The following is a 23410-nucleotide window of genomic DNA, read 5'->3' on the forward strand; positions in this document are numbered from 1 at the left end:
ACATGAATTACTTACTCTTTGCCAGAAAGTATTGATATTCCTTTTTAAAAAAAAAAACAAATACAAAGTGTTTTATTCAGTACAAGCAATCTAAGCCAGAAAAATGTGTACAGGGATCTAGATATCTTGGGATTTACTTAATCTTTAATATAATGTAAAAATCTAGAGTAGTAACTCTGAAAGTCAAGTAATTTCAAACATTATAACCTTTATAATTGTATAAACATTATAACATTTCTCATTTATGAAACAAACTTAAAAAATTAAGCTCCTCAAGTCCCCAGATGAGAAAGGTGCTATATAAATGCATTCCTACTATTGCCAAAATGAATTTCTACATTCTGATTAAAAACTATAAATTCACACAGTTTATTAAGATCATCTTAAGGATTGTTTTTCCAGTGGATTTTGACAGGAAATTAGGATTTTATCTTCAATCCTACCTTTTAAGGTTTCCATTATGAATTTTTTGAGGTAATACATATATTTGGCATCATCTCTCTTGGTGGTCCCTGAAACAAACCAGCCATTCTCCACAATAAATATTTGAGGGTGGTTATACTCAAGGTCAATCCAGGAAAGGAGTTGCCTCAGGCTGGGAGATTCCAGTTGGCGGAATTTCATCTGAGGGTCCAACAGTTGAAAACTCAAGGTTGGGCCAAAGGAAAGAGCAAAAAAGTCGGCTGTTCCCTTGATGAACTTTTTCTCAGATTCAGTAAAATCAGGCAGAAGAGATGAAAGGTTATTCTTCATGCTCTCAGGATAGTCTCCATCAATAAATATGGGTTTGGCAAACCAGCCCAGGACAAAGTCAAGAGATTTTTGACATTCTTTGATGCTGTGTTCAGTCATTCTTCGAGGACTGATCCAGTGGGAGCTTAGGGCAATGGACACCTGGCCTCCCTGAGTGGGGCGGAAAGAAGTATCGTAGAGATGCCAGATTTTGGCATGAGCCTATAAAGAGAAAAACCATGGTGAATTTATCTCTGATTGTGAGCAGAAAAACAACACATATTTGAAAGTCCAGTTCTAGTCCTGTTTCTCATCAAGTCTAACTAATGACTAATCCCTCAATGTAAAAGTCACCTGAAACCAATAAAAAAATTCCAGCGGTAAGTCAGGTCACAGTGAGCTGCTACCATAACTGGAATCATTGTCATGTTTTTCAGAAGCCCATGGAAAAAATATGAATTTCTAGTATTGAATGTGTTATTATTCATACTTTGAAAAGTTAATGGAATAAGAATTTGTAATATCTTACTACTTAACTGACTTTGGATTATGTACTTTTTAATTAATAGGTTTCATGAAAAGAACCAATTCCACATCTGTGATTACATCAGGAATTTCTAAATAGGATTATATTTTTTTTTATCCTAAGAGACAGGGAGTTTTCAAGTTGACACAAGTTGCTGGAGTCAATTTAATATTTTGTATTCATCTCTCATAACAAAATTCTAACACGTGTTCTCACAATCTTTGTTCTTCTCTTTAAGAAGAATCAGTGCGTTAAATTAAAGAACCAACTCCAATATCTAACCTTGGCCCACTCTCCAGAACTCTGGGACACTGCTGGCTTATTGCCAACCCTCGCAGAGTATAAGACACAAGCCAAAATCAGAAAAAACTTAAATGCAGCTTCAAGGAAATCAGATGTCCACAGTCAGCACTCAGCTGGGAGTTTCCTACAGCAGTGAAATGGGCTTTGCTTCCATAAGATCAGCTGAAGACTCCCATAAGATCTTGCTGACTTCTGATATCTTATTTTCATTTGTTTCCTTTCTGTTTACAAAGAATAGTGTTTTTTTCCTTCCTTAAGTTTCTCTTACTTTTGAATTCCTGATCTACTCCCCCTGTTTGTATCTAAATACAAGAACTATTTATCAGCCTTTTGCTCTCCTAACATATTCTCTTAGAAAACTCCATTTTAATTCTGTTTGATTCACATTCTCCCAATGATCTTGCCAATTTTCATTCCACTCCCTGCCCCTGAAGAAGCTCTTGCACTCATATGCCAAATATCCTCTTCCTTGTCCTTTAATATTTTTCTCTTGGTTCATTTCAGTGCAAGTGTCCAAGAATGGCCTTATCCTCATTCTTATGGGTTCAGCCAAACATTTCAATGGAATAAAATAATGCATTCTTTCATTTTTATTTTCTTAGTAAATACCTGCTATTCTCCATTTAATGAAATATATTTTATTTATGACCTGAGGCAGCTATCTATATGCTAAGAAGAAAAAAGAGAATAAAATATTGATCAGAAGAATAATGGCCTTTGCCCATGTGATTCAAGGAACTAGGATTTGATTGTACTATGCTGCTGGATTTGTGAGGTGTCCCACCCTTCTCTGTCTTCCTCACCTCTATCATCCTAGCTCACCCTTCCCAGCTGAGAAGAAATCTCATCAGTTAAAGAGTTAAACAGAACAGAAAGGGAGAAATTCAGGCTACAGTAGGCAGAATATTAGACTAGAGGACTTTCCTAATTTGGCTGGTATGAAGCCTACAGAGAGTCATCTAAACCTAACAGACATACCTCCACAGAACAAGTGCTGTGATGGGGAAAGTCAGAAGGCCAGGGAGAAGTGTGAGTAGCCAAGAATTTCCCAATCTGGGTCCGTTTAGCAGGCAGCTGAGTCAGAGCCATACAGTAGAACATCTACAATCACATACCACTCTTCTAACCTTGAGTGCTTTGACATGGCTCAGAGGAGGTTTAGCAAGGAAACAAATGACCTTGGCTATAGGAAAGTGCATATGTGGTATTTGATGGCAGATAAAATTCCTGTGCCACCACTTTCTGTGTGTGCCTTTGACCATATACCTTAACTTGAGTAGGTAAGACTAACTTTCATGTGTCTCTCATAGGCTATGCATGCATGCTAAGTGTGCAACCCCGTAGACGGCAGTCCACCAGGCTCCTCTGTCCCTGGGATCCTCCAGGCAAGAATACTGGAGTGGGTTGCCATTTCCTTCTCCACTCATAGGCTATAATGAGGATTAAATGAAATACTTCATGTAAAACACCTAATAGAATTTCCATACGGTAGGGTCTCCATGAATGTTTATTCTTTCTTTCCCTAAAGGATCAACAGAACAAAAAGAAAAACACGTTAAGGCAAAGGAAAGTCCACCTGCTAAGGAATTCGGCCCATAGCAGTGGCATGATACGACCTGGAGTCTGGGTTAGAAGACTCTTAGGTTGGGCTCCCAAATCCTCTTCCCATTATCAGTATGAGCCTCAGGTATTTCTTTCTTTTTTTTTTTAAAATTAATTAATGTATTTTAATTGGAGGCTAATTACTTTACAATATTGTAGTGGTTTTTGCTATACATTGTCATGAATCAGCCATGGGTGTACATGTGTCCCCCATCCTGAACGCCCCCCCCACCTCGCTTCCCTTCCCATCCCTCAGGGTCATCCCAGCACGCCAGCCCTGAGCGCCCTGTCTCATGCTTCTTTGTACAAACGGGATCTTTGTACAAATGGGAATAGCATCTGTTCTCCTGCAGGAATGTGGCAAGGATTAAATTATATGATACAATTCCAAGTGTTTTTCTAGTGGTCAGTTATCTTAGAAAAGTGTAGTATAAATTTGTAACATTGGAAAGTGTGATGATTAGTTTTATGTGTTGATTGACTGGGCTAAGGGACCCAACCAGACTGCTGGTAAAATATGTGTCAAGAGTTTAACTAAGCTACTTCTTGGTGTTCTGCCTTGGCATCCCTTTTGTTGAACCTTGTGTCCTGCAGGTACCTTGTGTCCACTAGCCCCATCAAGGTAGCACATGCCCTGGATAACAGCCCACAGTCACAAATTACTATGAGTTCCTAATATGGCTTCCCCACCAGCCCCTGTGATCAACAGTTCTCCCCTGTCTCCCACCATCTACATGCCTTATGCACCCCTGAGGTGAGACTCCCCTGGGGCTTACCAAAAGCCCGCTTTTGATTTGAATTGACCCAGGAACCCCAAAGCACTCACACATGGACCCTCTTAAAGGCATGTGTCCAGGGTCCTGTCTCTCTGTCTCTCTCTCTGTCATCCTGTGTGGTCCCTCAAGGGGTCCACATACTTCCTCCAGGACCTGTCAGTAACAGACATCTCTATTTCAATTTCCCTTTTGATCTATTATTAAACCAAGGCTCAGCTTAGGCACCCTGTGTTCCACTTAACAAATTAGGTTCTGTTTAGGTCATGGGTTCATCTCAATGAAGATGCCTGGTTGGCAGCTGGGTAAATAAGTCTGAAGTTGGAGAAAACATGGGTGATATTAATCACTCAAATGTACTTCAGAGGTAATACTGAATGGGTCACTTTTAAAAATCATTTTTTAAATTTTAAAAAATTGAAATGGAATAATTCTTAAAAGATTAATTTAATCCTACAAATAATGTTAATTAAATGGACTGAGACCAATGGTGAAATAACTGAAATGCAGGCCATAAGCAGAAAATCATTCAGTTCAGTTGCTCAGTCATGTCCAACTCTTTGTGACCCCATGAACTGCAGCATGCCAGGCCTCCCTGTCCATCACCAACTCCCAGAGTTTACTCAAACTCATATCCATTGAGTTGGTGATGTCATCCAACCATCTCATTCTCTGTCATCCCCTTCTCCTGGCTTCAATCTTTCCCAGCATCAGGGGTCTTTTCAAATGAGTCAGTTCTTCACATCAGGTGGCCAAAGTAAATCATTCTGATGGCTAATTTGTGTCCACTCCCTACCCAGAAAGAGCCCTCAAGATGTTGTTTTGGTTCTAAAATAAAGGTGTACTCTTCTGAGAAAGGTCAAAGGAGCAGACAGATTTCAGAGAGCACTGGAGATTTTTTTTTCCCCCATTTGGCATCCTCTTACTACTAAGAACAGTATCACAATTACATAGCTAAGGACTTTTTCTTAAAAGTCATAGCTACCCTGCACTGTTATACAGGTACACCAACTAACCTAATATTCATGATTGTAGACCAAATTATTACTCTTACTTCTATCAGTACAGCCTCATGGATTGTAAACTGAAGTTTATAAAGATAGAATTTCAAGCAGCCTCCCCCCAAAAGAACCATTTAATAGTGCACATAAATAATTTCCAAAAAAAAGCCATCTATAGCTTTTATCCCCCCAAATAGCCAGTAGCTCTGTGTGCAGTTGTCAAAAGTTTCCTGGAACCTGCTTCTATCACCCAGGCCCTAACCTGTGCCCAGGGCCTCAGGGTGTCACCCTCCCTGACACCTTGTCACACAAATCATGGATATAAAAAGCATCTGAGCTGGCTTGACTTCATTTTGTACTTCATAGGCCATTCCCTTCTCCCAGGGATCAAACCTGGGTCTCCCACATTGCAGGCAGTCTTTACCATCTGAGCCACTTGAGAAGCCCTCTTAGGCAATTGAACAAGTAAAATTTCTAGCTCAGTCACCAAACCATACAGCCTCCCACAAATTAACACTTTCCTATCAACATATACCTCATCACTCCCCAACTCGGTTCTTTGGTTACAGTCAGGTCAGTTTCTCAGCACCCTTCATCCAGGCCTGTACCTAACTTGGATGACAATCTGTCAATCCTGAAACAACATTCTACTTTTTCCTCTACATCTATATCCCCTTCTGCCTTCTGTTTAGACTTGCCTCTTCCAAGAAGCAGTCCCTCATCAATCCTGATCACTCTTACTGCCGGGCTTCCCTGGTGGCTCAGTGGTAATGCATCTGCCTGATGCAGAGACCTGAGTTCAATCCCTGACTCAGGAAGATTCCCCAGAAAAGGAAATGGTAACCCACTCAAGTATTCTTGCCTGGGAAATTCCATGGACAGAGGAGCCTGGCAGCTACAGACCACAAGAAAGCAAGAGTTGGATGCAACTTAGCAACTAAACCACCATCACCACTACCACTCTACTGCTGCTTTCCCGTTATTACTTCTTTGATGGTAATGGTACTTTACAAGATCAATCTCCAAAGTCTTTGGAGCTCAGTTCTGTGACTCATCCCAGCATCTTTCTAATAAAGTTCCTTTGCCTCTTTAACCTAGTATTAGCTGGGCTTCAGTTCAGTTCAGTCGCTCAGTCATGTCCGACTCTTTGCGACCCCATGAACTGCAGCATGACAGGCCTCCCTGTCCAGCACCAACTCCCGGAGTTTATTCAAACTCATGTCCATCGAGTCGGTGATGCCATCCAGCCATCTCATCCTCTGTTGTCCCCTTCTCCTCCTGTCCCCAATCCCTCCCAGCATCAGAGTCTTTTCCAATGAGTCACCTCTTCGCATGAGGCGGCCAAAGTATTGCAGTTTCAGCTTCAGCATCAGTCCTTCCAGTGAACACCCAGGACTGATCTCCTTTAGGATGGACTGGTTGGATCTAGTTGGGCTTAGTCATTTGCAAATATAGAAGTCCTTAATATACATGTAACCAAATGAGAGTCTATAAGAACTCACTCAAAGGCATGCTTTTACATCTAGACAAGATAGAGATCAAGGTAGATTTTTTAAAACCATGATGTAGTTTTGGAGTTTTGTTACTTATGATCAATTTGTCTGGATTTTTCCAAAGTAGGTTACAGAAAAGACCTTATTCATTTGTTTTACTTCAAATGAAGTTAAAAATTATTTCATAGCTCACTCTGGGAAAATATGTCAATAAATCAGAGATTAGGTTTTTTGCCTCATTAATTTATCTGTACAGAACCAATCAACACCAGTTAAATCATTCTATTTAATACTAAATCATGCTGCTACCAAATCCTTCTAAATCACTGATACTAGGTTGTTAACAAAATATCCGGCTTATGACCAGAATCTGTCTGGTCCATTAATCACAGCATTATCAGAGACACAGAGGAGTTTCAGTTCCTGGTGTTTGCATCTGTTTTTCTAACAGCAACAAAATGAGAGCTGAGAAAGGAACAGGTAGGGGAGACATTAGGCTAGATGAGAAAAAGCGACAAGAAAATCAAGGACCCAGATAAGGGATATATTCACAAGATCAGCAAAAGCATCAGAAGTTCCATCAGTCAACCAGGTTCTTTTCAATAAACATCTATCACTATAATCACCAAAGTAATCCTATAATACCCTCATGAAACAGCTACTCTCTGATTTCAACAAAGTTGAGAAAAATGGTTTTTTTTCCATAACAGTCACCTTTACTTTATAAATGTTTACCTCTGCCTGCTCCTCTAATTCTCCTTCTTCGACTTATCAACAGCAGGTGCCAACCAACTGACTCTCTCTGAGACTTTAAGATCATTTCTCAGCTCCCAGGCTCATTTCTAGCTCTTTGCTTTGGAAATAACTCAATCTTTATTGCAGGAGAGAACACTTTTCACCTAAAGAAAAAGTGACATGTGGATGTGTCACGAGGGCTTCTATACTGTGAGACAGGATAAGATTACAGAAATAGGAAATATTTAGCTAATAATGAAAGTAATCTGCCTGCCCCCCTTCCCCTCTTTTTCCCATCTGCCTTACGTGGCTACAGTTTCTACACGGTTTTAAGTTAAAGTTTTTCATACTACTGATTCCAGTTGTGAAATTAAGTTCTGTGTAGCCACAATGATTTTCAAAATGAAAATAAAATAGAACTAATTTGAAAACATCAGGGGTCCAGTGGCTAAGACTCTGCACTCCCAATGCAGGGGGCCTGGTTTTGATCCCTAGATCCCAAGTGCCACAACTAAGAATTCAAATGCCACAATTAAAGATCCTAGATGCTGCAATGAAAGATCCCACAGGCCTCAACAAAGATTGAAAATCCCATGTACTACAACTAAGACTCAGCGCAGCCAAAATAAACAAATATTAAAAAAACAAAAACAAAAAAGAAAATAAAGCGCACCACATGTCATAAGGCTAAGTATTGCTTTGTGAAACTTCTCTGTTGTGTATGTGTCAACATGTGAAATGCCTTTCTTACTGTTGGGGGTCAAGGTCAAAAGAGTTTGAAAGTCACTGATCTACATTAAGGAATATTTTCCTTCCACAAGTATTTATTAAGCACCTACTATTTGGCAACCCACTCCAATATTCTTGCCTGGGAAATCCCAAGGACAGAGGAGCCTAGCAGACTACAGTCCATGAGTTGGACACTGGGCGAAAGCGTCTTGGTGACTAACCAGCAACAACTACAGGCTTGGCCCAGTTCTGGTGTTAGGGATCCGACAGTGAACAAGTCAGAGAAAAACATTTGCCCTCACGGAGCTTCCCTCTCAGGAGGAGGAAGGACAACAAACCACAAACATAACAAATGCGAACTAAAAAGAATGTTAAAGGGTGATAAGTGGGGAGTTGCCTGATGGTTCAGTGGTTGTGGGGTCCACCTGCCTATTAAGGGATGTGGGTTTGATCCCTGGTCCAGGAAGATCCAGTGCCACGGAGCAGCTGGGCCTGTGGCCACAACTACTGAGCCCGCGCTCTAGAGCCGTGCCCACAACCCAAGAGGCCATCGCAATGAGAGACTGCTGCTGCTGCTAAGTTGCTCCAGTCGTGTCCGACTCTGTGTGACCCCATAGACGGCAGCCCACCAGGCTCCCCCGTCCCTGGGATTCTCCAGGCAAGAACACTGGAGTGGGTTGCCGTTTTCTCCAATGCATGAAAGTGAAAAGTGAAAGTGAAGTCTTTCAGTCGTGACCAACTCGTAGCGACCCCATGGACTGCAGCCCACCAGGCTCCTCCGTCCATGGGATTTTCCAGGCAAGAGTACTGGAGTGGGGTGCCATTGCCTTCTCCTCAATGAGAGACTAGCACACCGCAATAAAGAGTATCACCTGCTTGCAGCAACTAGAGAAAGCCTGCGTGCAGCAATGAAGACCCCGCATAGCCAAAAACAAGTAGATATTTTTTTTTAAACAGGTGATAAATGGTATGAAAACAAGGGAGGCCTGGTGCCAAGGAGAGGAGATGCAATTGTTTTTAGTGACACTCACAAAAGTATTCCTTTTACTTTCATTGACTATGCCATCGTTTTGATCTTTTCATTTTCCATTTCAATAAGACAAAATCCATATATGGATTGCCTATGAGGCAAGAATCCTTTCCATAAACCTCTACCCTTATAGAATCTAAAATACCCTGATCCACAGTAAACAGCACACCTAACAAAGGTCCACTCTCTTCTTTACCCGCAGAGTCAGAGAATGGGATTAACCTGGGCAGGCGCTCAGAAGGACACCAGTAATCCTTCTGCCCCATTTCCAAGTCTAGGAAAAATGTTCCTTACAGTCTCCCTTTGTGATCATAAATAATCCCCAAAGATTATTCTTTATCACACACAAAAAAAGCGGGTCCACTCGGGCTTTCGTCAGATTCATTTACCAATGTTCATCAAGGGTGTTAATTAACACACATAAGCCTCTTGCCCCTGCAGTGTTGCTCACCTACTAAATGCAAAGAATGAGCTTCTGTCTGGGGGCTGCATAAGGAATCGCAGGCTGCCTTCTTAATAGCCACTATGATGCCAGAGGCCTTGCATTCGTTTTTGTTTTGTTTTTAATTGCTCTTCTAGGGTCTTCTATTCTGAAGCTAAAAACCAAACCCAAGAAATTCATATTCACACATTTTATCTGCCGTACCTACGAAGCTGATGAACTCCTCTCCTCCAGGTTCCCAGGAAGTGCTTCTTGAGCCAGGAAGGGGTCCCCGTTAAGTCTGGGGTGCTGGGAGAAGCATTTTAAATAGAGTGTTCAGGATATACCACATTTGAGAAAGTGGTTTCTGAGCACAGGCTTACAGGAGGTGAGGGAGCTATGGATCTGGAGGTGGGGTGATGGGGAAGAACATTCCAGGCAGAGAGAAGAACCAGATAAAAGGGCCCCAAGGCACAGAAGCAAGTCCTTCCTGCTGCTGGAAAGCAGTGGGTGAAGGGACAGGGGACTGAGCTGAGGCCAGATATGTTAAACAGCTGTGAAGTGAGGATGCTTCCAGCACAGGGAACTGGAATCCTAACTGCTTGATCTGTCTTCCTCTATGACGAAAGGGAAAATTCAAAACCACAGGGCTTAAACATGAAAGGAAAAGAGAAAAAAAGAAGAAGAAAATCTTTTTAATCAAATTGTAAATGACATGGTTTTCATTCCCCCATCTTCTTTATTTCTCACAGAGTAGCAATAAACACCAGGAAACAGCCACATTCGGTTCCTGCTGTAACTCCTCCTGAGAGACTGGTTTCTTTCCATTTTCAGAAATGAGAATGGTGGGGGAAGAAAAGAGTTCTGAATTGAAATGCACTTTTTCATGACTATTATTTGAATTATCATGGAATCATTATCTCACTAAGCAAATATTTGCACAACAGGCAAGTTATGATGCAGGGAATATGCAGAGACCGCAGCACAGGTATACAACGTGATGATGACGACACCAGAATTAAAGTGTCATAAGAAGGATTTTTTTAAAAAAACAGTATTTGGGAACTGCCATATGACCCAGCAATCCCACTTCTGGGCATACACACTGAGGAAACCAGATCTGAAAGAGACACGTGCACCCCAATGTTCATCGCAGCACTGTTTATAATAGCCAGGACATGGAAGCAACCTAGATGCCCATCAGCAGATGAATGGATAAGGAAGCTGTGGTACATATACACCATGGAATATTACTCAGCCATTAAAAAGAATTCATTTGAACCAGTCCTAATGAGATGGATGAAGCTGGAGCCCCTTATACAGAGTGAAGTAAGCCAGAAAGATAAAGAACATTACAGCATACTAACACATATATATGGAATTTAGAAAGATGGTAACGATAACAATATATGCAAAACAGAAAAAGAGACACAGAAATACAGAACAGACTTTTGAACTCTGTGGGAGAATGTGAGGGTGGGATATTTCAAAAGAACAGCATGTATACTATCTATGGTGAAACAGATCACCAGCCCAGGTGGGATGCATGAGACAAGTGCTCAGGCCTGGTGCACTGGGAAGACCCAGAGGAATCGGGTGGAGAGGGAGGTGGGAGCGGGGATCGGGATGGGGAATACGTGTAAATCCATGGCTGATTCATATCAATGTATGAAAAAACCCACTGAAAAAAAAAAATAAAATAAAAAAACAGTATTTGGGAAGGACTTCCCTGGTGGATCAGTGCAGGAGGTGTGGGTTCAATTCCTGGTCAGGGAGCTAAGATTCCCTGTGCCCCATGGCCAAAAACACCGAAACATAAAACAGAAACAATATTGTAACAAATTTAATGGAGACTTTAAAAATGGTCTACATCAAAAAAAAAATTTAAAAATTAAAAATACAACAGGGATTCAGAGAAAATAAAAAGTGCTTCTTGTTGAGGGACATCATAGAAGTCTCCGTGGAGGAGGAAGTTTCTAAACCACATATTGAAAGATGTGTAGGTCCTGGGGAGATGGAAAAAAGGCATTCCCCGCAGATCACAGTGAGCTAGAAAGCCTGAGATGCTGTGCCAAAATGTTTTTTCTGAAGATAACACATCCCCCTTGGCTTTCAACATTGTGACCTTGCCACTCCTCACAGGGGGTGGGGGGTTATGGGGGGAGGGGGGTGTTATGACTTCTCTGCCAGAAGCTGACACTGCATGACATCGAGGCTAATCAAAAGTCAGCACTACGTCCTCCTAGTTCTCTTGGGATGCTTGCTGGGGGAAGCCAGCTGCCGCACAGTAAGTCTAAACTAACCTGAGACCACCGTGTTGGTAAGGCTCTGCAACGTCTGGTCATTTTGGATGCCCAGCCTGGTCAAACCCTAAATGACTTGCAGCCCACTGAAAAACTGCCCAGATGCGCCTTTCCCCAATTCTGATCCACAAAATTAAATGTTTTCTTAAAGCCAAGAAGTTTGGGCATATTACACAGCAATAGTAAGAACAACAGTTGTCTATGGGTTAGTAGTGTTGTTTTGTTATTAGCAGTGATGAGTCTCCAGAAGTTAATGAAGGTTAAAGACATTGATGACTCGGAACTTCCCTGGTGGTCCCATGGTTAAGACTCCATGTTTTCACTGAAGAGGGCACAGGTTCGATCCCCGGTTGGAGATTTAAGATCCCACATGATGCCCAGCAAGCCAAAAAATACACAAACAACCAAATAAATGAAGGCATTGGTGACGCCTCCATTTCTGAGCACTGCATGTGAGGACAAGGAGGGAACTCAGTCTTGGAGTAAGGCAGTGAGCACTGGAAACAGGAGTTCAGAAAACCTGGGTTCTGATTCCAATTCAATCCCTTGGTAGTTTAGATCCCTAACCTCTGAGCCTCTCAACTCATTTACCTACCTGCCCCCCTAAAAAAAATACACAAAAGCATTTCAGAAACTTTAAAGCATTATTCAGTGGTACAGGTTTTTTCAAAATTATTTTAATAAATCCATTCATGTAGTTTAAAAATCAGAGGCTTATGAAAAACAGGAAACATCTTTCCTACCCCATCTCAAACTCCCACTTCTGCTCCCTGCAGACAACTACATTTAACTTTTTGCTGTTTCTTTTAGTAATTACTGCCATATTTCTAAATAATATGCTTCTTCCAACATTTAATAATTCATCATAGTAATCGAAAAGCCAACTTTCACACCTCTCAATTTTCTTCCGTCATTCTTCCAAATGTTTGCTCTTATTCAAATCATTAATCAATAGCCATACCCAGGATCTCATATTATTGTTCACTGCAGAGCCAGATAGGAGTCTATAGCATTTCCCTTTCTTTTGTACAGCTTCTTGTTTTCCCTTGAATAAATAATCACCTCATTATTAAATCTGTGTAATATTTCCTATGTGTTTTAATGTTTTTGTGATTCTCCATCATATTCACTACCACACCCTCTATTCTACTGATTCTGCTTTTTCACTTAGAGTTCTTCCTTCTCTTGTATCCTTTTGGTTCCACCTGGACTAGATGCTGTCTAGAACTGCTCTCATCCTAGGATTTTTCTTTATTTCTTACTGATGATAGTCATAGTTTTCTAGATCCGATTTCTCCCCATTTACTCTGTAATTTTGTTGATACATGCCTTAGCTTCTTGAGATAGATTACACAGAAGACAAGCTTTCTAAACCCCTAACAGAACTGTGCATCCATTGTGCAAGGAATTCAGAAGGATCTTTAAAGCTAAAGTCTTGTGTTCTTCAGTTCTGGAGGATTTTCCTGTATTAGTTCTTAATTTCCTGCTCTCCATTGCCTTAGTTTCTTCCTGGAACTCCTATTACTTTGACGTTGGACTTGTGTGTTTAATATTTTAAATCTTTTCCCCTTTCTTTAATATTTCCAGCTCTTGGTCATTTTGTACTACTTTGGAGGCATTTCTTTTCCTCTATCTTTCGATCTTTTTACTAAACATTTTATGTCAGCAATCACCTTGTTGATGTTCAAGAATGTTTTAATATTCTCTGATTCTTCCTCTTTCAGTCTGTGTGTATTCAATTTCCTGCATAATGTGTTTTTTCCTGGTTTGTTTTTCTGGGTATTTATTTTATTCTCACTGTTTCATGTTGAGCACTTTCCTTAAATATCTTTTGATGACTTGCCATCCATTCATATTTAAGAGAAAAATACTTAAAAACTGGTCAAAATTATAGGCATGGGAACACCTTATGCGGAACAAGCTATCCCCTATGTTGATTTACCAGGAAGTCAGTCACTTCATTAGGGACTTGTGTATGTGCTCAGTTGCTCGACCCCATGGACTGCAGCCCACTAGGTTCCTCTGTCCATGGGATTTGGGCAAGCATACTAGAGTGGGTTGCCATTTCCTGCTCCAGAATATCTTCCCGACCCAGAGATCGAACCCGAGTCACTTGCATCTCCTGCACTGGCAGGCAGATTCTTTACCACTGTGTCACCTGGGAAACCCATATCAGGCTTACTTTTATTTTTTTGAGATGGCCTTTAAAAATCAAGAAACTTCACTCCAAATTCTAAGTTTCTAGCTTCTTTTACAATCAGAGAATCTCACAGGACCATCCCTCCTCCCTCCTGACAGAGGTTTACTTGAGGTACGTGCTCCCCAAGGGCCACAACTTCCCCCACATCAGCCCACTTCACTCAAGTGAAACAACCTCTTTACCCTGTTAGGCATTACACTTCTCAGCAGGTCACCCAGCCAGGCATGAATTCATCAAGATATCATCCCCCATGTTACTCTGAGCTTGCTCAGCAGAACTGTATCTATGTGAAATAAAATCTAGGGCTACAAGCTGCGTATACAGTGCATGACGTGTACAACAGGCACAAACATTCAATGATATTCAAGTGGTTGAGCTTATTTGCACAAAAGACATCTATTTCTAAAAATCAGTTTATTACCCTCAATGTAATAAAGTTGATTTGACCATCAGCACTGCGTTGGGAGATTGACTGATCATTTTAATTATCTAACTTCCTTAATCCACTGCCTTTGTTGTGTCTCCTGAAGACCACCAGGCCTGCTCTAATCTTCCAGATCTTTCTTAGATTGTCTTTATCTATCCTGGAGAGTCCTTTTAACTACTGTTTGCATGTTTGACTCTGTTGCCTCTTGCCCTTCTATCGTATCTATCCTCAGACTATGTTCTAGACTTGGATTCCTAATCACAGCAGGAGGAAAGCACTCCAGGAGACTACATGCCATTCCAAATTCATCATCTCCAAAAAGGACCTACCAAAAGGATTTGCAGTTATAATTATGAAACGGCCATCCAGTACTTTGAGGGATCACCGAACATAAGGTGCTTGAAGATTGAAAAAGTTCTTAATTTTTAACAGGGAATAAAATATGCATTTCAGAAACAACAGACCCATGAGCAAAATTACATAGCAGTTTAATAAAAATACATCAGTACAGGAAGAGAGGAAAATGAGGAAGCAACATGGATTCATGAAATAAGTGCCAAACCAGCACCCAATTAATTTTTTTTACAGTTTTATAGCTTGTCTGGAAACACAATAGACTCTCAATGTAACAGTTTTGACAACTGTCAGTTCTTCTTGGAATATTCTTGGGGTCAAGAAGAAGAAAAGTCAGACATATGCAAGGATACTATTGTAGATATATGAATAATGCTTGAAGGGCCATATTTTAAGAGTGTTTATTGATTAAACAAAAATTTACTGATTTGTTGTTAGGTGTCAAACACTGATAGATGTTTGAAACATGATTAGTGGGAGACAGTCCACTTGGGAGAATGTGACTAACAATACCCTATAGAGTTTACTCATGGCCCTGTTTCTTTTCAACATTTTTATTTTATCGAAAGGATGAAGACTCAGACAGCATTAATCTGAAAATTGGGAAATACCTCAAAGCTTGATTCAAAAATAATTCTCCAGGCTGAAATGCTGCAAATATGTGCTATAACAACAAAATTAAGTGATGGTAAAATATATTTCTTTTTTTAATTTTTGGGCAACTTAAAATAATAATCATAGTTTCCTGCCCTACTCCCCACCTCCATTGTCCCCAGTTACCTCCCCAGAGGTAGCCATCTATGACTTTTATGACATTTTCTTTTGATATCTACACATTTCCCAGGGGCTTCCCAGGTGGCTCAGTGGTAAAGAACCCACCTGCCAATGCGAGACACATGGCTTCGATCCCTGCGTCGGGAAGATCCCCTGGAGGAGGAAACGGCAACTCACTCCAGTATTCTTGCCTGGAGAATTACATGGACAGAGGAGCCTGGCGGGCTACAGTCCACGGGGTTGCAAAAAGTTGGACATGACTAAGCACATAGCACATTTCCACACTTCCCTACTTTAGACAGGATGCGTTGACTTCCTGACAGGGTAGATGAGGATTTAGCTCTCTCACCCAGGCAATGTCGTTATACAGCAGAATCTGGCTGAATAATATTCAGTACTGACATTACTCTGCCAACACGACTATGACTCACAGCTGGGCATTCTAATGTGGTAATTAAGGCTAAGTTTCCATTCTCATTTTTGTTTTCCTTGAAGTTAATCATTGCATTGCTTTTTTACTTCCTTGGTTTTCTTTGCACCTATGGCTAATTCTTCTTACACTTTCCAATAGCACAAACTTCTGCAAGGTCACATCAGCCTCCAATATTTTCCCTGGAGACACACTTCTGGAATCGTCCCCTCTTCCAGACTGGTTGCTCTTAGGTCTGCTGCACAGCAGATTTTCAATTCATCATCATGCCCCCAAGTTATATCTACTGTTCTGAACATTCTATGTCTTCTTCCGTCTCATCTATATCATGCTACATGGAGTTCTTCCTCCAATAACTTCTCTATAAGGCGTTCAAGATGTATTTTCTGAGACTGGATGTCTTGAAATCTCATTATTCTACACTCATGAATGACTGATAGTAGAGGTAAATACATTCTGGTTGGAAGTAATTTTCATTCCTTTCTTCTAAATGGCATAACTCGCTGGTGTTTTTGGTAGCAGTGAAAATGTGTCACTCAGTTTTCCTGCTGTGAGAAGCATAACTGACGGATTGCACCAGTTGCTACCCCCGTCACCCTCCACTGCACCGGCCCTGAGGCCATGCTTCTCAATGGCTACTCCCTTATGAATGAAACAAGCCAGGGGTACTAAGCAGACCTGTTCCTGCAAGCCATGGACTCCTCCAACGGGAATGATGACTCAGAACTCCTCATTGGCCTGGTTGGATCGTTCTCAGCCCTATACTGCCATCTGAGACTCTTCTCGTCCCATGCCCCCTCCTTCCCACGCTCATGTGTCAGACAGCCATCATGTCCTAAAGGCTCATCTGCCTTCTCTGGCTCCTCGCCCTTTTCACTCTACTGTTGTTGGCCATTAATAAATGTCCTGCACATCTAATGCTGTTTTGACATCTGCTTCTGAAGACCAACTAAACCCAACTGAGGCTTGATTTCCCAGAAGGCAAAGCAAATGCCATTCTGAGTGATATTCAGGGGGGCAGACTGACCTCTGTCACAAGATGGTGCCCTAATTGCTAATTATTTCACCAGCAGTAACCAGGGGGAATGTCTTAGTTGGGAGGAATGCTGCTACAGATGCAATGATTCAAGCATTCCAATTCCTATGAAAAGAGAAGCATGAACTGGTTCCTGCTATATTGTATTGGGTCTTTACGGAGAGAAATGAGAGCCAGAAGGTCGGATTGGTGGCCTACAGAGAGGCCCTTATCTCTGGTACGTTCAAGAGAGAGTTATCCAGAAAGAGAAAATTTCCTGCATGAAAGTAGTTATCAAGTTTTTGCTTGCATCACACTTGTTACTGTCCCATTGAACAAAACAAGTCACATGTTCTAGCCCATAGACTATGTGGGATGCAAGTATACAGAACTGAGAAGCATAGTTCAATGAGGTCCCCAGACACACTATTGCACCCTTCTCTTTCCACTCCTGTTATCTCAATGTTGGACCTCTGGATGGTTCACTAATTTTCTTACTTTTATTCTACAATTGTCCATCTTCTTGCCTTCTTGCCCTATTCTTACAGAGATTTTATCACCTGTATTTTCCAATCTATTAAATTTTTCAATTCTGCTATATTTAATTTCCATGTGTTCTTTCCCCCTACCTATTTTATTGTATCATCCTATTCCTATTTTCTAGATGCCACATATTCTCTTAACTCTTTAAGAGTTTACTGAGGTTTCTTAAAATGTATTTTTCTTTATTGAGATATAATTCACATATAATGTTATATTAGCTTCAGGTACACAACATAGATTGTATATATTATGAAATGACCATCACCATAAGTCTAGTTAACATTTATCACCAAACACAGTTACAGTTTTTTTTTCTTGCAAGAACTTTTAAGATCAACCTCCCTTAGCATTCTCAAATACACAATACAGTACTAGCTATAATCACAAAGCTGTACATTACATCCTGTGACTTCCTTATTTGTATAACTAGAACTTTATCTTTTGACTGTCCTTTTTTTTTCTATCTTTTTTTCTCCACATATATTCTCAGTTTCCTCCAAGTTTTCTCCCCCAAAAGTTGCTTTTTTTCCTCTCTATTTAAGTGGGTCTCAGTCTTTCACACTAGACACTTTCCTCAGATCCTGTTGATTCCTTATTGTCTACTCATGTTTAAGAATGAGAAATAACAACCCTGACTGGAAGATCTGAGCATGTGGGTGGGGTGTGTTGACTTCAAGCTTCACTGTGGAGTGATCTGTCTCCGCCTTTTTGTTGTGGAAACTTTAGGACCAGCGTCTTAGGTCTTTCTGCATGAGCTCATAGATTCCCAGGAGAAGATACTTCCAGTCCCTACCTGGAGAGCAGAAGTCACATGGCCAACATTCCAAGAGCCTGTTGGGCAAGAAGAGCTGGGGGTGGAATAAAAGGAGGGGCTGGGAAAAGGGGTGCGGGTCTCCACTCCCAGGCTATATGCTCACTTAGTCCCTCCTTTCAGCATGGTGCTCATGCCCTCAAAGATGCCTGAGGTCCCTCAGTCCAGACACTGTCCATTTTATATGCTCCAGAAAATTCACTTTGAGTTTTCTCCTTGAGTGGAGAGGTGGCATACGCCCAACAGTGGGGATGATGGGGAAGAGATCCAGAAATCTAGTTTCTTACACAGCTTTCAAGCAGTTCTCACTTTAGTACCCACGCCCTTCAGCACCCATTCCAGAGTACCTGGTCTTGCTATTCTCTGGGGTTCTGCAATCGGAGGATTGGTTCTTGGCTTCTCCCACAGCCAATCTAGTAGTCAGCTTGCTTGGATCCAATGAGTCAGGCATACACCACCATCTGCTTCTCAGCTTTTAAAGTTTTGTTTCCACCCTCTTCTCTCCACTCTGGGTCTTCCTCCATTTCCCTTCCCTCCTTCCCTCCCCTTGCCCATTCCCCTTTCTTTAACTGTTTCTTTGCTAATGGTTACCTTATTAAAGGGTTTCCCTCATGGTTCAGATGGTAAAGAATCTGCCTACAATGCAGGAGACCCAAGTTCTGTCCTTGGATCAGGAACATCCCCTGGAGAAGGGAATGGCTACCCACTTCAGTATTCTTGCCTGGAGAATCCCATGGACAGAGGAGCCTGGCAGGCTACAGTCCATGGGGTCACAAAGAGTTGGACACAACTGAGAAAGTAACAGTTACTGAAGTTTAATGGGGTTTCAAGAGAGAAAAATTCGATGGGTAAATTCAATCTGCCATCTTTTCCCAGAAACACTACTTACGACTTCTCCACCACAAAAGTATCACATTTTGCTTATAGAACAATTAGAAAAAATCCAGACAACCAGAGGAAAAAAAAACAAATTACCCGTAACACTATTATCTAGAAATACCCCCAAATGGCAAGTGATATAAACATGACTCCTGGCATCACAAAGCTGAGATCTTTGCAGGAGGAAGACCAAGAAAAAAAATCATTTCAATAAAATGTGCAAAATATTATAAGACGGGCAGGACAGAATTTTATGAAGCAGAAAGCAGGGATAGCAAATCTAGGCTTGGTATGTCAGGGAAAAAGCTGGGGGAAAGGGCAGCATCTGGAGAATGCTCTCTACTCATTCACACTCACTCACACAGCTAAGATATGTAAGAAGCATAATACAGCAAATGGCATTTTTCTCTTAATAACATACCATGTGCAACTTTTTAATCACCATACATTAACTTAATGGCCAAACACTATTCCACTATGCCTGTGCACTGATACTCCTTTAACTGCTCACCCTAATATATTTAGGTGATGTTCAATTTTTAAGAAGTATTCACCATCTGTCATATCCTCTTCTCACCTTTACATATTGAGGATGAAATTTAATAAGATTAAAAGTTTAAAAATAAAAAACAAAAGGACATGACAGGGAAAATCTGGTTTAAGAACAATTCACACACGGAAAAATGTTAAAGCCTGAGAGGTTTTAGCTGACCTCAAACCAACCCGAGTCCGCAGGAAGGTGACAGCCAAAGCCATCAATGCAGTCTTGGATGGCAGGGCCATGATCCAGTGTCCAGAATAAGAAATATGTGCTGAATCCTGGGGGCAGCTGAAACTTGGTTTGCACATCGAATCTTAAGAGAAGCCTCCACGTCCTTCTCTTTGCCCCTTCAGCCACTGATCCTGTGAACTGGGCATTGCTTCACCCTGTGTGACTGCACAGCTGGACCCCAGGACACAGAACCCAGAACACCCTTCCAACCCGGGTGTCCTCAGTCATCTCCGCCATCCGCAGCCCCTTGGTAAGGATGATGGCCACGGGCAGGTCCCACAGACAGCCAACTCTCTTCTGCACTGTTCAAAGCCACACCCCCCTGGGGAGATATTAACAGAGAGGTCAACTGTTCCTTCTCCCTCCCCACCTTCTCCTCAAGGGTGAGAAGATAAACAGGCCTCTCAAGGGTCACATTTGCTTTCTCAGAATTCAACTATCTTCCTATCTGCCCCACTGTATCTCCCCAAGAAGGAGACCTGACTAACTGGCAGCTCCCTCTAATTCTTCTTGGAGGCGTGACCCTGAATGTGAATAAAGGAGAAAATACTTAAGAAGAACATAGTGGCCTTTTCAGATATTTGAAAAGCTGTCTCCACAAAAAGCAATTTATTTTTTGACACGAGGAAGGCAGAGACAACCAGGGGTGAGTCCTCTATAGAGGCAGGTTTCTAACCAATATAAAAGATAAAATCAAGTGGGCTACTTGAGAGAAGCTGGGTTGCTCTTGCTAGAAATCGTCAAGCAGAAGGCAGAGGATCCCAGGACAACTGCAAGGAGTTGGTCCAGAGAAGAAATCTGACCTAAGATTCCTCTGTTGCCTTTTTATTCTAATTATCAAATAATAGTGCATTTACAGACATGGAAATAATATCTCTTCAACCATTATATTTAAAGCATTAGCCACTCAGTTGTGCCTGACTCTTTATGACCCCATGGGCTATAGCCCGCCAGGCTCCTCTGTCCATGGGATTCTCCAGGCAAGAATACTGAAGCAGGTTGCCATTCCCTCCTCCAGGGAATTTTCCCAACCCAGGGATTGCATTGCAATCTCTGCATTGCAGCCAGATTCTTTGCCATCTGAGCCACCAAGGAAGGCTTAATGTATAAAACTGGCTTCACTTTATCTTGACTATTTTATCAAACTATAAATGATACTGGTTCATGGCTGATGTTCTGACATCCATACTGCAAACAGTAATGTTATTAATAAAAAAATATCTATTCAGACTGGGGCCATGCAAGTTAACTAAACATTTAAGTTGATATACCAAATTATACCAGCCATAAATTTTAGTAAATTTAGTAAATTTCCTTTAAACATCAAGAAAAGGTACTTGGTAATAGGTTTTATGTAAAACAGGTCATCTCAGACTGATTTGAAAATCTAGCCAAATGCTGCTGAAATAACTGCAAAGACTGTCCCACTGAATGCTGAGGGTTACGAATGAAGTTAAGTGAGGCAACAATTTCTAACGCATTTGTCTAATTTCTTTCATCTAAACAGCTCAAGAGGATCACTTCTCAAGTTCTTTTGCTTTTATTGACTATAAAGATTCATACCTCACCCTTGTAGAGCTCTTTACATTTTTCAGAACATGATGACATACCTGATTTTGTTTTAATTCTCACAATGTATCTGAGAGGTGGACAGTGTGGGGGAGATCCCTGCTTGTCCTTCATGACCTGTTCCCGATTGATTTGCTGAGCACACAGCTCCGCAGCTGCAGTATGCCTCCGCGCCTTGCACCACGTGACTGAATTCTGTCAATGGGAGGTGAGTGCAAGAGATCGTGCAGCCTTCAGGTGAAGCTCCCACAGGGTCACATACTCCTCCTTCCCTATCACCCCGTCCACTGGATGAAAATGGAGCTATCATCTGCCTTGGAAATGCACAAAGGTCACATTCCTGTCTGGGTAGAAATTGTTTCCCTTGTTCTTCCTAGCTTTTTAAAACTCCTTCCCAGATACTGGGTGAGAAAGCAGATTGCAGATATTCAGTTTACAAAAAAGAAAAGAAGGACATACTGAATTAAGTAAAGATTATTTTACATCTGTGTTTATTCATTCATTAAAACTGGTATCAGTATTTCCTCTGCTCCAAGGACTGAGATAAGTGCTAAAAATTTAAAAATAAATATGATATACAGTCTGTGGCCTCAAAGAGCTACAAATGAGTAAATGATTCTCTGCCTCTTGTTACTGCAAAAGGGGAGTACTTGAGTTAAGTCTTTGAAGGATAAATAAGAGTTTATCCCAAGATAGAAGAGCTATAGTGATACTTTAGTTTATCTCTGTACCCAGACTATATCAAGATAGAGCATATAAAAGGTAGATTAAGCTTATCTATTTAAATATATTATGCTTATCTGTTTAAATATATGCTTAAATTATTTTTAAGCACATAAATACATAATTATATAAATAAAGCATAATTATATATTTAAATTATGCTTATCTGTTTAAATATAGATCACTGACTTGATGGACATGAGTTTGAGCAAGCTCGGAGAGTTGGTGATGGACAGGGAAGCCTACCGTGCCGCAGTCCATGGTGTCGCAAAGAGCTGGACACAACTGAGCAACTGAGATTACACGTATCACTTTGTAGTTTCCTAAGATGTGGATCTTGAAGGATTCAGAAACCATATGCATTTTTACTTACCCTCTCTTTATTTCTTGTCCTCCCAATTTTGTTTTTTATTCTCTTCCTAGACCTAAAATTTCCTTTATGCCTTAAAAAGATAACATTCCTTTTAAACATCCAGAAAAGGTATTCGGTAATATGCTTTATGTAAAGTAGATGATTTCAAAACTGATTTGAAAATCTAGTCAAATGCTGCTGAAATAATTACAAAGAAACATACTTCTTGTACAAATTAATTTTAAAATTCTGGCTTGGAACATCATATTGTTTGAAAAATTAAGATAACTCAGAAGACTTCTGTGTGCAAACTTCATGACTAACTACTATATTCAGGTAAAACGGTTATGCATTTGGTTATTTTGCACTTGAGAAATGCACATTGACATTATTTGAATGCTTTGTATTCCCTCTTCAACTCAAAAGAATTGACATTGTTAAATACTACTTTGATTTTGAAATTATTTTATTAGTTTTTTTCCTATTCTTAAATTTTTTCTTGGACTTGACTGTGACCTTCAAAAAACATTATGTTCAATCAGATATTCAAAGAAGAGTGAGTCAAGCTCTTCAGGAGATATTTTAACCATTTCTGATTAAATACACTATTGAATTCAGTAGTCTATAAAATACATTAACATTCAACTCAGTTGATTATTCCAGCAATGTTCCAAAAAATTTTAATGAGTGAAAAATTGGTAAAGTGCTTCACAAAAGTACATAGCCTTATAATTCGAACATGTATCTAATAAATAAATTGCCTCCACTATTACTTGGGGAAGGACAGCTCAACCAGATAACAAAGCCACTTTCAATACATCCCCTAAAACCAGCCAGGAGCATTCCCCCATCTCCCATTCTGAAAACTTTGTCATAATGTTTCATAGTGATTATAGACAGTTTTCAGTTGTTT

The 23410-nt window shown here is 40.7% G+C and overlaps 1 protein-coding gene across 1 annotated transcript in view; it reads right to left on the minus strand.

Moving 5' to 3' along the window:
• The window catches only part of KL (klotho), a 39508-nt gene that overhangs the window by 10891 nt on the left and 5207 nt on the right, over positions 1-23410 (minus strand). The window contains exon 2 of the mRNA XM_061133192.1: positions 444-954. Within this exon, the coding sequence (XP_060989175.1) occupies positions 444-954 (511 nt within the window). The remainder of the gene's footprint in view (positions 1-443; positions 955-23410) is intronic.

Source organism: Dama dama, chromosome 30, assembly GCF_033118175.1.
Source record: "Dama dama isolate Ldn47 chromosome 30, ASM3311817v1, whole genome shotgun sequence".
Classification (NCBI taxonomy): domain Eukaryota; kingdom Metazoa; phylum Chordata; class Mammalia; order Artiodactyla; family Cervidae; genus Dama; species Dama dama.